At 36.8% G+C, this 16,214-nt stretch overlaps 1 protein-coding gene across 3 annotated transcripts in view; it reads right to left on the minus strand.

Annotated features, from left to right (window-relative positions):
* Positions 1-9,341: 9,341 nt before the first annotated feature.
* The window catches only part of zfhx3b (zinc finger homeobox 3b), a 222,404-nt gene continuing 215,531 nt past the window's right edge, over positions 9,342-16,214 (minus strand). For all 3 annotated transcript variants that reach the window (XM_055036977.1, XM_055036976.1, XM_055036978.1), the window contains one exon: positions 9,342-15,974. In XM_055036977.1, the coding sequence (XP_054892952.1) occupies positions 14,251-15,974 (1,724 nt within the window). In that variant the 3' untranslated portion in view covers positions 9,342-14,250. The remainder of the gene's footprint in view (positions 15,975-16,214) is intronic.

The following is a 16,214-nucleotide window of genomic DNA, read 5'->3' on the forward strand; positions in this document are numbered from 1 at the left end:
CTTTTTGCAAATTATGTGGACCTGTTTGCTTCACCAGATCATGATCTCCAACATTTGCTGTAGCAGTTTGCAGTCAAGTCTGAAGCAGCTGGGATGATCAGTACCTCCAAATCCAAGATGGACTTGACCTGGAAAAGCGTAAAATGCTTTCTACTGGGAGGAGACTTAGAGAAAAACCCAGGACATGCTGGAGGGAATAAACCTTGGCATTCCACTGGAGGAGCTGACCCAAGTGAGTGGAGAGAGGGACGTTTGGGCCTCTCAAATTGCTTCCACAACCCAACACAGGATAAGTGGGTGGGTGAATAGGTGGATGGAAAGATGCATATATGAAAACTCTAAAAAGCTATGTAGCTCAGCTCAGAAAAGGAGTTTAGCCAATTTCATTAGGTGGCTGAAGATGATGTGGTCAGTTAACTTAGCAGAAAGTAAAAAAAGGCTCAAAGTTGGAGAACCCAAGATTGAAGGCCAAACAGGATATATATTTTTCGCTAACCTTCTCAGCTAAATAAAAATGACATTTCACACTTCTGAAAAATGATATATCATCACAAATAAAATATGTTACCATAGATTTGAATGATAAAAAAGCAGATGATTGTAAGAGATATGCACATTTTTATCATGGCATAAGATTTTTTGACCTTGTAAGACGGCCAAGACGCACCATAAAAACCGAACTGAGAGATGAAAATCTAAACTGAAGTAAATAAAAAGTTAGGTTTTAGCCAGATGCTTGACCTCATCTTTTTAAAAAACAGTTTTTGCCAGACGTTTCGAATTACTTTATTGGTGTGTATATTAAATGTGAAATGTAATATATTGTCTGTCTTATTATTTATAATTTTACAGTATGTAGTTTTTTGGCACTTTCATAGGTTTAATCAGAAAATAAATATAATTTTATGTTTATTTGTGTTCAAGCTGAATGATTTTTATTTTCAAGTTTACAGTTCTATCATTTGATAGTTTTTATGTGGACATATATTTGATGTTTCCTCAATAACATATTACTTTTGTTTTAGTTGTCAAATAGTTAATACTTTTAGGTGTAACATTTTTTGTCGTAGTTGTGGATTGCTGTGCCTAATTGTTTCTTGACTAGGAAAAGGAAAACCTGATTAATCAATTCTAGTTTTGACAAATTTTTACTGTTTTGATCATTTCTCTCTTTTTGAGATAAATGAGGGTAAGTAAGCAAATAAAAGAACTTCTCCTTAACTCATAAATGTTATTCATAAAGCACAAGCAAGACTTGTCAGGTCTTAGCTGCCATTCTGTAGAAAAAGGAGCTTTTGTTTAAATCTCGCAACCTTTTGTGCATGCTCTCAAACTTTTAAATGTAATACTCTTTATATGAGAGCGTGCACAAAAGGTGCACTGAATTCCAGCACAACAGAATATGACATATAATTCCTTCTGCTTCATATTGTAAGGTCCTGACTTTGGATGCTTGCTCATATAATGACTGTCTGCCTCTTCTTTCTTTGTGGGTGATTCAGTCATTTAAAAGGAAGTCTCTTTAGGGGCATTTTAGATTTAATTATGAACTAATCCAAAGAAGATAATGCATGCTGATGAGAGTATTTCCACTTATATGTAAGTAATGTTTTATAGTTATCCTTTGAAAAGCTGCTGTGTGGAAGGTGCTAATGAAGACCTATATTAACTTCTCTCTATTTCGCCATTCAACACTCAGGTAACAGGTCAACAGTTTGTTGACCTCCTGTCAAGAACAGTAGGGTGAACTATTTCTCCCGCAAGATCTGTGGCAATCTTTCCTCTGATCGGGGCTTCATGTGAAGAGTTAATTTGTGATGTTAAATTCCATGTTGGATTCAGTTAGCTGCTTGCTAATTAGATTGTAATTACAGATGAGCATAGCAAGCCTGTCTGGTCCCATTAGAAACACTTTTGTTGCTGATCCGCCTTGACCTTTTGCTAACATTTTCAATACTTTAAATTAACGGTTAACACAAGAGGTAAATGTTCAAACATATTAAAACTACCATGTTTATGGCTGACACAGGCACAAAATTAAAGAAATATGTCGTCCCAGTATCTTTTGTTATTTATGAATAAAACAGTTTTGATGCATTAATGAAATGGAGTGTTGCCTGATGACAGTGTTTACTTCCATGGACATTATTAAACATTTACAGAATATTTATGTTTCAAGTCTCAAACCAAAAAGAGGATTAGGGTCTAATTAATTTCCAGCAGGGGTAGTTTTTCCTCCCTCTCACTGAGAGGAGCTCTCATACTGACTGAGCGGTGTCTCCTGCATCCACAGCACACCTGGTCTCCATTATCTCTCCATTTCACAGGCTTGCACCCCCTAACAGGGCAGCCTGGGAATGGCTCTGGTTCTTTCATCTTCCCATCATTATAGCAGCCGGCCCAGGGTCAGGGCCCAGTCTGACAGGCATTCCAGGCTCAGTACTGCATTTGTTTGAGGTTTGAAAAAAAAAACCCAAAAAACCCAAAGGAAATATTAAGAGCGAGTTTCAAAACAATTATTGTATTAAGAATTCCTCATAGATTTGATGTTTTCCCCATAGCAGTGCAAAATCTGATGCTGCATCTTAAGGCGGTGCCTCTCACTTCCTTTACCGCATCACCTTACCCATGACTTAAGCAAAAGCCTGATTTGTGGTACAAATGTCACCACGGCTCAATGAAACATGCACGGACGCGCAAGGAATGGGGGGAAATCAAACAATACAAAAACAGTGTTTACAAGTGTTGTGGTGAAATCATGCCGGGTATCAGCTTTATTTTGCTTGTTTTATTACTCTTAAACCTTTTCCACAGAGGGACATTTGAAGCCAGATCAAGGAGGAGGCAAATTCCTTCCCCTATGCTGTTTAGCCGTTTAAAACACTTCACAGACCCCTTCAAAAAATCTGCGAAACACATTTACACCACCTGATGGTTCAGGATGGACATGGTCCACCCATTATCATTTTGCATATGAGAACAAAATGAGGTGTGATAATTGATCTCTCATGTACTTCAGCTCAGCCTCTCACGATACCATCAGCATAGCTTTGTTTCAAGGGAAAACACTTTGAGGCAGCTCTCACCAAAGCCTTTCTTAATGCATCATCACTTTGAGGTTACAGAAATGACAAGATGAGAAGCACTTTGAAGTGAAGTAAAATTATCCCTATTTTCTGCTCCCACAAATGATTTATTAAGGGGTAAGAAAGAGAAGGGGGTGAGGAAAGGCAAAAGGGCAGATGAAGGATGGAGAAGGACAAACACATTCCCAGCACATATTCTCTTCATTATGAGTAAGGGGGGAGCCGATCATTCAATTACTGACTGCCGTCACAGGCTGATATCCCTGCCTGTCAGGGCCCATTCCGGCTCAGTTTCCAGGGCCCATTCCGGCTCAGTTTCGAACAGAGTTCTTCTGATGTACTTCATTTCCTATTAAACAGAACCAGAAGGCACTGTGAAAGTGGCGACACCTGATCCTGTGTTCAGGAGATGGGAGAGCCTTGACAAGGTTCAGAATCTGCCCAGGCACCTTCCTCATCTTCCAGAGCATGGATCCCACCTGGCTGCAAAACATGGGAAGAGGACCTCTAGCCGTTGAACGCAGCCCTCAGTCTTCAGATTGTGCCATTTCTCATTGTATAAATATGATGTGAAGGTATTTGAAATCTTTTCTCATTTCTGAACTTGAGGACAGAATTAAAATAAAAACAATCTAGATTTAAACTTATTTGGTGTGTAAGAGGAATTATTTGGAATGAAATAAAGTTTCAAATTTGCAGTCGCAAATTTTAATTCTAGCCTCAAGTTTAGAAATGTGAAAAGATTTCAAATATCTCATAGATCATATACGTAGAATTAGTTTGACCTGTCTTTAAGACAACAGCTCATTTTTTTCTTTGACACTGATAGGAAATTAAAAAATGCTACAAGGCACAAAAAAGATGGGAGGGTGGAAAATAGGGATGAGGTGTAGTTGTATCAAAGATTATGTACCTTGCAGACTGCGGTGAAATTCCCATTTTTCATGGTTGACTTTGGTAAGTCTCCAGACTGCCTGTTAGGGTTTAACCTTTGACAGTGGCTTTGCACAAGTTATTCATGTGCAAAGCAGTCCTGATTAGTAAGGTATTTTATTGGCTTAGTCACCAATCCACCTTGCAGACCCACAGTATTTACTGTTTACATGATAACATTTATACTACCTACGGACAGTTTTTAGCTACGTTCACAGTGCAGGTCTTGATTCTCAATTCAGATTTTCTGCTGGGAAATTTAGTTTTTGCTAAAAAACAATTACTTTAGCTGAAAAACAGTTTTTTTTTGCATGGTCGTTAATACTGCTGAATGATACAACTGAACTTCTGTTGTGAATAGTTTAAGCTCTCATATGCTTAATCCGACATTGAACAGTCATGTCTTGTCGTTGCAGGACATTTTCTTCAGACCCTGCATATATGTGTTGCTCCCTGACATATGAACACATACTGGCAGAAAACATGGTCGAGAAAAATGTGTATAAATCTAATGGTTAAATAAAGAAAATAACATTTACAGAGCATGAAAAAGCCATTTTCCAATACTTGTAGGAATTTTGTGATGAATCACACAAATATACATAATTCCTTACAATATCTAAGCCGCTCCTCAATAGTATTCATGTTGTCTACGGATGCAAAAACAGGACAGTGAAAGCGGACTAGATTAAGAAAAATGTCAACATTGCTGACTGAAAACATTTCAGTATAATACACAATCACCAGCATGAAAGAAACTTTGCAATTCCAAAGCAACACTCGTGCACATATGAACTTAAATGCCACGCAAAGCAAAGTTAACATAAGTAATAATGAATGTTTCTGAATATGAATTGACTTTAAAGTTATTTAAAGCTGACATTATTGTTACAAGATCATGACAAAATGAAGAAAGATAATAAAAAGAAAAAAGAACATTCAACTAACAGCAATGGCCTTTTTTAGAACACTGATTGCAGCTTCTGTAGAGAAACCTGTTTGGACGCGTAGTGAGAAACAAGAATGAGGATATTGTGTCATTAAATGCAATTTAATGACAGATTACTTTAATAATTTAAAATTAAAAAAAATTCACCCATTGTTTACATGTGAACTTATGGTATCTGCTTCTTCTGGTGCATAATTATGATGCATGTTTTTATGTGTATCATAGGCTCAGTTGCATCATTATGTAAAAAGAACAAACACTTGTATAAGAAAAAGACAGCTTTTTCTACTTAATGAAAATGTATTAAGGAAAACGCCAAAGAAAATATATACATTTCTTAACAAAACAGATGGCAGAGATGTTGAAAAAAATTGGACACGCATCTGGTTTAGCACCACATATCAAAGTAGCACAAATCTGATTTTTTTGGGGGGGTGAGAGGTTAAATAACCTCTGTTCAGACTGCTGTAAAAAAGTCGGATGAGTCGCATTTGGTCAAAAAAACCCAAAACAAAATAAAAAGAGTCATATTTGGGTTGCATGTCTAAAACTTCCCCCTCCCTAATTCTTCAGCATGATGTATGATTTAAATATGACATTTGAATTAGTGCTAGTGGTTTTCTTAAAGGTCTCATTAACAGAGGAATTGCCCTTTCTTAATTATAATGAAGACTGGATGTTCTTTAGAAAATGTGTGGTGGTTTTCAGGTCTGCAAAGCCTTTGCTCCTTGTTTTCTTCCTTTATTGTGCCAAATGCAAATCCCAACAATTCCTGTTTAAGACAAGGCCCCAACAGCTTCAAAATCTTTTTGTTGAGATATTTCTACAATTTGCCCCCTGCAGTAACTGAAAGTTGATACTGAGCAAATCTGGGAAAGGCCAGAAGCTACTATTCCTGCAAAGTAAAAAGTTAAACTTCTGCATTGTAAAACCTCAAAACCAGACATATATAATACAATTAGTCTATGATATAATATGATAAGATAAAAGTTGCATTCCCAGCTTTAAAGTTTTGTTTTTATTAATTAGTTTTGAATAAAAAGGTACTGCATATGAGGGAGACAATACTTTTTATAGGCCCTGCAACATTTTGAAAGATTGTGGTCAATACTGTGTAATGATGAGGAAAAACTGAGAACTTTATTGATTATGCTGTTTAAAAACCTATAAACTGAACCGAAACAGTTTGAATAAAAACATTATACCAGGTAAAATCCTAAATTCCTTTGATTGCAAAAAAATTAATATTAAAAAGTGAGCTCCATGTGGGTAATCTGCGAGAGAATATATATGTTTAGGCCAAAAACATTTCCTACCAGCTGTTAACACGAACCGTCAATCTTGGGAAGAATTGTGTCTTTTAAATGTATAAAGTCACTCTACAGTAGATTTTTTTGTATTATCTGATCATAGACCATTTTTTCCTTAGTTCTTAAAAGAAATTCCTCTGACCTAATGTCTTAGTTTATCTGAATTACATGAGTTTTGAGATTTTGTATGGAAACAGAATTCATTAGAAATTAAGTACTATAAACTGAACTCACTACAGAAATGTTCAAGAGAAATGGGAGGCAACTAAGCTAAATAAAATAAAAATAAAAATCCATCTAATGAAAGGAGTTTGTGCTTACCATTTGTTAATTTTAATTAATAGGGGGAAAAGGCAATCAAAGGAAAACATAAGGAATAGGTGAATTACAGTAGCTTTATCGTGTACTGTCAAATATTTACTTGTGGAAGAAGGTGTATGGCAAAAGGAAGCTATAAGCAGCACCTTTGGCTGTAATGGCTAAGTTAGTGATGTGCATTGAGAATAGTAATTAAATAGGGGGGCAACAATTGGCAAGGTGGACCCTGTACCTTGAGGCTTGGGGAAAATGGGCTTCAGACCTCACATTGCCGAGGGCCTCTGTTAAACGCAGGCGTTAACCCAATTTCACACTGTGTGACTGAGCCTGGCCTGTTGCGGTGAAGCCTCCAAGTGTGAGTGCCATCTGGTCCAGGCCTGTGAAGGAAATGGCCTTGCCTTTCACACTGATCGGATTAGGGTGTTTTAATTCATTCGGGATGTGCCCTTGCGTGTTAATTGGCTCAACATGGCCAGTGAATCTTGCCTGTTGCTTGCAACAAGATGTTCATTTCTTTCTGCAATCTTAAAGTGAAATGTTTATGTTTTTTTTAATACCCTTGCAAATTGGTGGTATTTTAACAAACAATAGGAGACCATAGCAATCCAACTATATTGTAGTTTAATCAACTTATGAGTAGTTAGAAATATTAAAATAATGAAAAATAAATAAATAAAAACCCCAAAAGATTCAAAATAAAGAACTCAAGCAACTGTGCCTTTTTGTTCCTTAAGCAACTGGACATTTTTAAGTAGCTACATATTATGAAAAGCTTTAATAAAGTGATAATAGGTGTGTGGTTTCTTCAAGATCAACACTTAAAGGATGTGAAAGAATATCAAAAAGCATCTCATTTTAGGATGTTTCACCAAGCATGGCTGTTAGTGGTTCTGATTACATTAGCAACACACTGCCGCTTTTTGTTAAGAAGTTCACAGTTGTTTCTTAACATGTACGTATTAGGCTGGCCCACTAATAATTCTTACAGCTGGTGTTAATGTCACACATTTGCTGAAAGCATTTCAGGTGATGAAGGGATCTAACAAGATCGCACTACATATTAATGAAAATAACTCAAATTCATTATACTTAAAACAGTGAAACTTAATATGCACAAAAAGCCATTTCTTCAAGTTAAGAGTAACAGAAGCTAAGGCTGACCACTTACATATCAGCATCAGTCCTTTCAAACAAGCAGCAACAGACAGATCCTAATTTTGTTTCATCTAAATCCACATTTAATCAAGCACTGTTCAGCAACATGTGAACATTTTTCATTGCTTTAGTAAGTGTGAATGACAATATTTCATTTTGAGGGACGTTCTTTGAAATCCAGATTTTGTAAACCAAAGTTCTGCCACAATATCCAATTTCAACTTTACAGCTCAATGTTTACAGGCTTGGCCCTAAAATGAATGTGTCTCTCGAATTTAGACACTGTTTGTTCAAGCTTTTGACCTTGTTGTTTTTCACAACACAAATATAAATCAGCAGGGTGAAAAAACATCTGTTAAAGTTTTATACTCTTAGACAAAGAGAAGTGTGTGAAAACATATTTCTTTGTATTTTGCATCAGGTGCTGAAAATGCTCCTCCATGCATATAAAATGTTGCAAGATGTCGTAATCTTTCCATTGACTGTGCAGAGTTATGTAGGCAGAGGTTGTAATCTTTTTTTCAATAGGAGTCAAGAGTAGCAGATTTTTTTTGTTCACTTTATTTGTTTTGGTGTAAGTATCTCAAAACATTATGCTGTTAAGTTTGGAGGGAACATTAAAGGAAAGTCTGAATAAACACTAACACAGTCAGTATTTGTCACGTCTTCTGCTGCCAAAGCAGTACCACTTGTCTTCTATTTCTTTCGGTTCTGGTTCTAGCTCAAATGCCACAAAAATCCATGTTACACAGACAGACATCCAGCAAGCTGCAAGGACATCCTGCAAGTATAAACAATCTGTTAAACTCAAAACGAACATCAAATAGGAAGGGATAAAGAGCCAATTTGACATGGACTCACTAGATAGAAAACTTTCTTCTATTCTGTGCTTGGCTACAAGTTGTTATTCAGTGAATTTTCTTACAATCACTTCATTCTGTCTTAATATAATAAACGACAAGGGCCAGCAATCATTCTCAGGCCATTCAGGTAAGATTTGAAGTCATAAAGGACAGGATTAAATAATTTCAATAGTGCTGATCCTCTGGGAGACCCATAATTTTCATTTACATGAGCACATGTTGATTAAAATTAATAAATGCAAATGAGCCAAAATGATTAAGTTAGTACTCATGACCTAATGATATTTTGGTTTGATTTATTTTATAAAAAGCCTTCATTGTCCAGCAACGGGGAAATACAAATAATTTTGTGAAACCCAGAATTTTGGATAACGGGACGAGTAAATCATTATAAATCTGAATTATAATTCCTTTCTTTTGTTTGCTTATCAAAAGAAAGGCATAAAATATCCCAAGTACATTGGGTTGATATGTTTTAAAATTTCTGATAGTGATTTCACATTTGAATAAGTAAAATTTGTCAGTATGTTTTTAAAATCTGTATCTGTATTTACCAGATACAGGGTCAGACCTGAACATGTTTTTGAATTGTTCAGGTCTTTGTACAAAATTATTCTCAGGCCTTAACTGCACCTTGAACTAAACATCTGATGGTTGAAAAGTTAAAACACGCATACCTCACTGGAAGTTTTCCACTCTCGCGACACTCAAAAATGAGTCCAAACAGTGCAGTTTATGCTCATACTTTTTTAATGTATCACAATGAGCAAGAAACATACTTGATGAAATATTTTCAAAGGAGTATATTCAATTACCATCTACAATCAACTTAACTAGGACAACAAGGTTTTGTGACAAAAGTTTCTTTAAAAGTCTGAAGTTCCATGTATGTATGTTAGTTTCCATGTAATTTGGTACAGTCTGGAAATCTTCATATAATTACAGTAACAAAAAAAAAAAAGAAAAAAAAACTAACAAGACTACAGTATAGAAAAGACATCAAGAACAACATTTTTGGTTTAACTTGCTCTTTTTTGTACATTGCAAGGCTGTTTTTTTCTACCCTCAGATGGGCTTCCTGGAGCCACAGAGCCATGCTTATGAGGCTCAAAGGAGGAGTAATTAAAGGAAAGAAAAACTAAAAGCATAAAAAAACATTGTGGCACCAGAAGTCACAAAAAGAACAGAGCGCTCCAGGTTACAGTTCATCTTTGAAGCTGGAGCAAATGGTTGTTTGGTTGTTAGTTTGGTTGGTAATTTTGGTTATTATGCTTTTTTTTAGTGTCTGCCTCTAAGAAAGACAGCTCTGAGAACTCGTCCCCTCTCTATGTTAATAATTTCCCTATTTAGATTATGTAACCAACACAGAGAGGGGTGAGTCGCCGTTTGACTGGAGAGCTGTACTTGTCAGCCAGAGACAAGCACAAGAAAATTAAACGGGTGGCAACATGAAGAGGAAGAAATGAAGCAAGCATCTCTGTCCATTCTGTCCTGAAATCTGAAAAATGTCCATCAAAGAGCAGAAGCTGAGGCAGAGCTAGAGAAAGAAAGGACAGATGGAGGGTTGGGGTGGGGGAGGTTAGAGGCAGCTGGAGCCACTTAAAGTTCAGTTTCATTTAAAGACTTCCCTCTGTGTCACACAAGTCCATTGGTTCCAGAGTCCATTCCCATTATAGAGATGTCAGTAATCAAATAAAGAGGTGGGTTTTTAAAGCTGTTTTGAGCCTGCCTTTGGCTCTCGTGCCCAGTTTTGGTGTGCCCGCAGCCTCTCGTGTCCTCCTAACGAGGTCTCCAAAGCTTCCCAGAGTCCATTTTATTCATTTTCATTCTTTCTTCATCTCAAAGACTAAAAACAGAGAAAAAAAAGTCTTTAAATATATCTATATCTGTATACAGGTACATGTTTCACAGTGGGCAAAAAAAAAGACCTCTACAGCAAAATCTTGTCTTTGTCTTTCTCTTGTAAGTGTCCATTAAATGTATCCCAATGTGTAACGCGCATAAAATTTATTGTAGCCACTATAAAATATGCACTTGTATGGGGCAGAAATTGTCGCTTTTTTTTTGTCACAACTGCATAAAAGCTTTGGCCACATTAACATATTCAATCAATGTTAAAAACTGCTCAGTGCTTCGGTTTCATCGTTCTCGTTAAGAGCTATTATGTTTCAGTTTGATTTGTTAAGAATTTTATCACAATCCAGCTTTGTGGTTCTGTTTATTTGGTGTGTAACACATGAAAAAATAAAAAAGGCAAACAAGAAAAAAAGTTGAATTGATGCTGGCTCTTCTGAAATACACACAGATACACACAGGCACACAAAACACACCCATACTGGCATCAGTCTATTGTGGAGACCTCAACTTTGTGGTCCACAAGAGAGCCCACGATTACACTTTGAGTAAACAGAGAACAAACAATGACATTGAAACAGTGAATATAAAGAACATTGTCACACCATAAAGTGGCCAGGTCATTTTAGTTTGTTTATCTTAATTTCAGCAATTCAAATTAAAGCTAGTGTTAATTTATGATTAAAAGTAATATACAGAAATAAAAGCAAATTGCAAACAAAAGAAAATAATATATATTTAACAATCTTTAAAAAATAAAATATGAAAACAAAACATAGTTGAAACAGTAAAATGGATAACTTAAGGTACTCATTAACAGTATTCCAAGGAACTGGATTTGAGAATTTTCAAGCTTGAAGACTAGAGCTACTGACATAAACAGCACAGCAAGGTATTAACACCAAGTCACATTTTTCTGCCAGAAGTAGCACGTTTTTAAACATTTTAGAGATTGTGCCTTGTATTCATTAGGGTTAATATTGACCACAAGTTTTTTACTCAAAAAATTTAAAGACACCTTGGTTTCGGTTTAGAAAATCTTGTGTTTCACATCATTAAATGAGAAGATGCGGGCACCTATACCAACCATTTCCTTTCCAGCAAAATTAATTAGATGACTTCTTTGGATATGAGAGCATCCGAAGTGTTTGAAATCAAGGGACATATTCAATAAAATGAAATAAACTTCCAACTCTTCAGCAGAAATAATGCTTTGGACTGAAGATGCCCCTAAAAACCTGTGATCTAAGAGTGGAAGTGGTACCCTGCACAAACATGAAACAAGTCACTATTAGACCTCCTGGGAAAGGGTGACAAGACCTCAGCAAAAAGCCATTGATTCCCTCTGAGATTAGGGGGAGGTTGAATGGCAATAATGTAGAAAAAAAAATCAAAAGATGAGACACATCAGTACCAGATGTATTATATACATTTTTTGGTAACCACTGTTACTTGCTTAACAAGTAAGCAACAACCTTGATTGGATGGAGGGATTTTCAGCCATGTTCCATGCCAGCACAAAATGACATACAGAGGTCACTGTGTTCAGCAACCAACTATGCAAAAAATATACACAACAGTTTACAGTCATTTTAAAAAATGAGAGAAAATAGATTGTGAAAATAAAAACAATCAAATGAAATTAGATTGATCAGTCCTTGCTTAAGAAAAATCCATAGTGATATTTGGAATGCACTGTTCTTTACAAACGTTATAGATCATTGGCTTTAAACATTGGTCTGTTCAAAAAGAAACTCCGCAAAATGTCCTTTGGAACAAATATTCACAGTCTTCAAAGTTCCGTTTTTGCAACAAGAAAAAAAAAAAGTGTTGCAGAGGCAAGAAATTGGTTTATTGTTTGTTTTAGTTAAAGCTTAGCCAAAAGCAAAATGAGCATGCATCTAGGTATTAATTTTTTTCATTTTTGTTTTTTCAAAAATCTACATTAGCAGCAAAACGTATGTCCTTGAAGACCAGACCTTATACATTTTCTTTAAAAAAATGGACATTTAAATGTGACAAAAGTCAAACAAAAATCAATAACCTCTATCTTACAAACTGCAATGGCTCTGTAACGGTGCTACTCCACAATGCAAGGACAAGGGCCCTTTTTGGTTTTTGGTTATTTACGTAAAAAAGCTACCCGCTTGCTTGCGAACAAGCAGAAATGGCAACTTGGATACGTACTCCTTTAACTTTTAAAACTTTGTGTTCTTTCCTCAAAAAACAGCAACAAATTCTCAAGTATAAAGAAGCCTCTTTTCTCATCTTTATGCACCAATGGTGAAAGTGTTTAGTCTTTGGATTTTCTTTTGTCTTAAAGCGTGAGAATTATTAGTAGTAATCTTTTTTTCATTTATGAAAACAAAATTGACAAAACAAAACAAAAAAAAAAGAACAATGTAGCCACTCAACATGAAGAACAATGTACCTGCTTTGTAGTATACATGACTACAAACACAGGGCAGAAGAGAAAATAAGTGCGAAGAAAGAAACAAGAAGAATGACAATTAGGAGTCTGACAAGTGCACAAAGTTAACACAAAAATTAAATTAAAAATAAATCTCTCAGTATTTCACCCAGGATCATTTGGTTTGAACAATACCAACCACATCACAAAATTAAATAAATTTTGATCCTAAAGAGGATCCTGCCTTGTCAAGAGGGGCATTTGGGAGAATGTTTCACAAGAGTTTGATAAGACAGAAACAATGTTTAGATAAATTATCTCTCATTAACCTAGACTATTGGAATGACCAAGTCAACATCAAATGAAGTGTCTTAAAATTAGACAATACAAAAGTTAAATGTACACAAAGTTTTTTCCCCAACCTACCATACTGTTGAAATTCATTTCCAATGCAACAATCTACTTAACACCAAAAATGCTCATATCTATCATAAATACAGAAGGTTTTATTTATTTGTTTATTTTTTTTATCAAAAGTCTTTTCAAATTGCCCGTTACTATGTCTGCAATGCTTATCTGGATTTCATGGGAATTCCTCACTTCATGAGGATTTTAAAATTAGAAATATTAATCATCAATCCTTTAAAATGCCCAGAAGAAATGCCTTGTTAAATTAAATTTAACATAAAACTTTGTTAGAAATCAAGTTAAAGAAGGAAAAAAAATCATCTCATTGGAAAAAAAAAAAAAAGTAAAACGTGAGTCTCTGTAACAGAAAAAAAAACATCTTTGAGCTGTTGACCTGAGAATAAAATAGACATTACATTATTCTTTTACTTTTGCAAGCCATTGGTATCTGAATGCTTAAGTAGCAAGAAAACTGAACTGAACAGACTATTCTCCCATACAGTACATACTGGCTTTTAGTGACTGTGCTCTTACGTAGAAAGTATTGGGTTACTTACTTGCATTCCTTAAAAAAGGGCTATTGGGCCATTTGCCAACTTTGAGGCAGTCCATTGCCATACAGTACAGCATTTTTCCACTATTACATAAAATATAACTGCTATGATCTTTGATCTTTCTTGTCCTCACACCTTAGTATGCCTGGATTTCAGTTGGGTTAAACATAACAAAAATGAACAAATAAAAAAAATAAAAACCAGCATGTTGATATGGGAAAACAATCCACTAACATTTAATTTTTGGTTACAAGCTTTGGAATTGCAATTAGTCTTTACACATCTTTTTCTGAAACTGGTTTGTATACTTTTAATGTATTTTTAACATTGCTGCTTTTTATGATTTTTTGTGTTTTTTTGTCATTTTCTTTGTATTTTTTTTTAAATATTGTCCATCACTGAAAGCTCTTTTACAATCTGATGGAGTCTGTTCCTACACTAGCCAGGTTACTACTACAACTATTACTGTCTTTGACATAGGTAGGCTGTTGCGGCTCCTCTGTTGCCCTGGCCTGCCTATCTGCTGACTTCTGACTGCTGTCAGAGTCAGACTCGTCGGTAAAGACGTCTGTTGGTATCGAGGTCTGAACTCCTGAGGTGCTCAATGAACTTGAGGTAACCGTTGAGGGTGAGGACACTGGAGGAAAAGAGGAGGAGGGACTAGCACTGGGCTTTCCAGCTGAAGCTCTGGAGAAGGGGACCTGGGGCCAGGGTTTGCCGACAGCTGTGGTATTGAGTTGGGCCTTAGAGGAAGAGCACAGGGAAGTGGAGACAGCAGAGGATGGCATGGTGGCTGATGTTGTTGGCAAGGGAGATGGGCTGCTGATGGGATGAGTGGCAGACTGCGAGGTAGATGCGGTGTTAGGACTGGGGAAGCAGGCTGAAGAGTGAGGTAATAAACTAGTAGCGTGCTCTTTGGCATTTCTGACTGATCGCTTGATTGTTCTGTGTTTGTGCAATGCCGATTCCAGGTGTTGACTGAGTGCTTTCTCTCCATCCAACGTAGTGTCACAAGCCAAGCAGTCATAGAGACTTTCGCCCCCTACACCTACGCCACTGGGGACACGCAGCAACACCTCTTGCAGATTTGCCACAGATTGACCAAAGAAACAGTTAGATTTAATGTGGGTAATAGCCGCTTCTTCCTTGGTGAAAACAGCTTGACACTTGCGACAGGCAAGTTTACTCTGCACCTTGGGGACAATGTACTGGTCTAGATGAAGGTCCATAGCGTTGTCATCTATCTCGTTCTGCTCAGAAGATACTTTGTTATGGGAGGAAGAGGACATGGGGGATTCACTTTGGGGGTTGCTCTTTTGCTCCTCTGTTTTGACTGAATCTTTGGCAGCCTCTTTGCGATCCCCTAAGTTTTGAGTAGGAGCTGCAGTTTGGCTTGCCTTGGGTTGCTGGATCTGTTGAAGCTGCCGCTGCTGCTGCTGTAGTGCCTCTTGTAAGCTTTGCTGATATTGCTGGTAATGCTGCAATAGTGATCCTGGAGAAAGACCCATGAGTGCTTGGGACAATGCTGGGTTATATGGAAAAAGACTTTCCATACCATACATTGGTTGCAGATAGCCCCCCTGGAGAGCCCCAGGGATCTGTGGGGTGTAATAAGGGGAAAAGCCTGGCATAAAATAAGGTAAAAACTGGTTTGTAAGGAGAGCTGTGGGGTCTGATGCTAAAGCGGCCTGCAGAGCTTGAAGCTGGGCAGGATCTACCACATACTCCATACCAGGTGTTGGCATGGAGGTGGCAGGAACAGCTGTGTCTGGTTTCTCCTTCTTGGCACTTGCAGCAGAAGTGGAAGGGGCTGGAGTGCTTCCAGTTGAAGATGGAGTTGAGGGTTTTTCTGTCTTTTCCTTGGGTTTATCCTTCTCCTTCTCTCTTAAACTTTCAACATCACGTTCCTTGTGGGGTCTAGGTCGTAAGCCTGATGCGGTCGTGGAGGAAGTGGAGCTCGATGTGGGCGTAGGGCTTGAGTGAGAAGCAGATGTGTTGGTCTGGGCAGGGCTCGATGCTGCAAGAGATGCTGAAGAGGGAGGTTTATTAGGCAATCCAGAAGTGGGCAGGCTTGGTGAGGGAACACTGGCACCCGTCATATTCAGGAGGTTTGAGGGTTTTGGAGGAGTTAAAGCTGAAAGTTTGTCAGAAAAAACAAGAAATGTTAAACCCACAAAAAAGTAGCATTAACAGTTGCAATGAGGAAAAAAACAAGTTATTTTATCTTGTACATGTAGAAGAATAAAAAAGATTGCTGATATATGAATGGCAATGGCTCATTTAATTTTTATAAATGAAAATCAGTCAAGTTAGCTAATTTCTTGTAATGAGAGTGTAAACCTCTTCAGCATATCAAGAATATTAAAAGATCAAT

The sequence above is a fragment of the Poeciliopsis prolifica genome, unplaced genomic scaffold (assembly GCF_027474105.1).
Source record: "Poeciliopsis prolifica strain line A6 unplaced genomic scaffold, Auburn_PproV2 SCAFFOLD011, whole genome shotgun sequence".
Taxonomy (NCBI): Eukaryota; Metazoa; Chordata; class Actinopteri; order Cyprinodontiformes; family Poeciliidae; genus Poeciliopsis; species Poeciliopsis prolifica.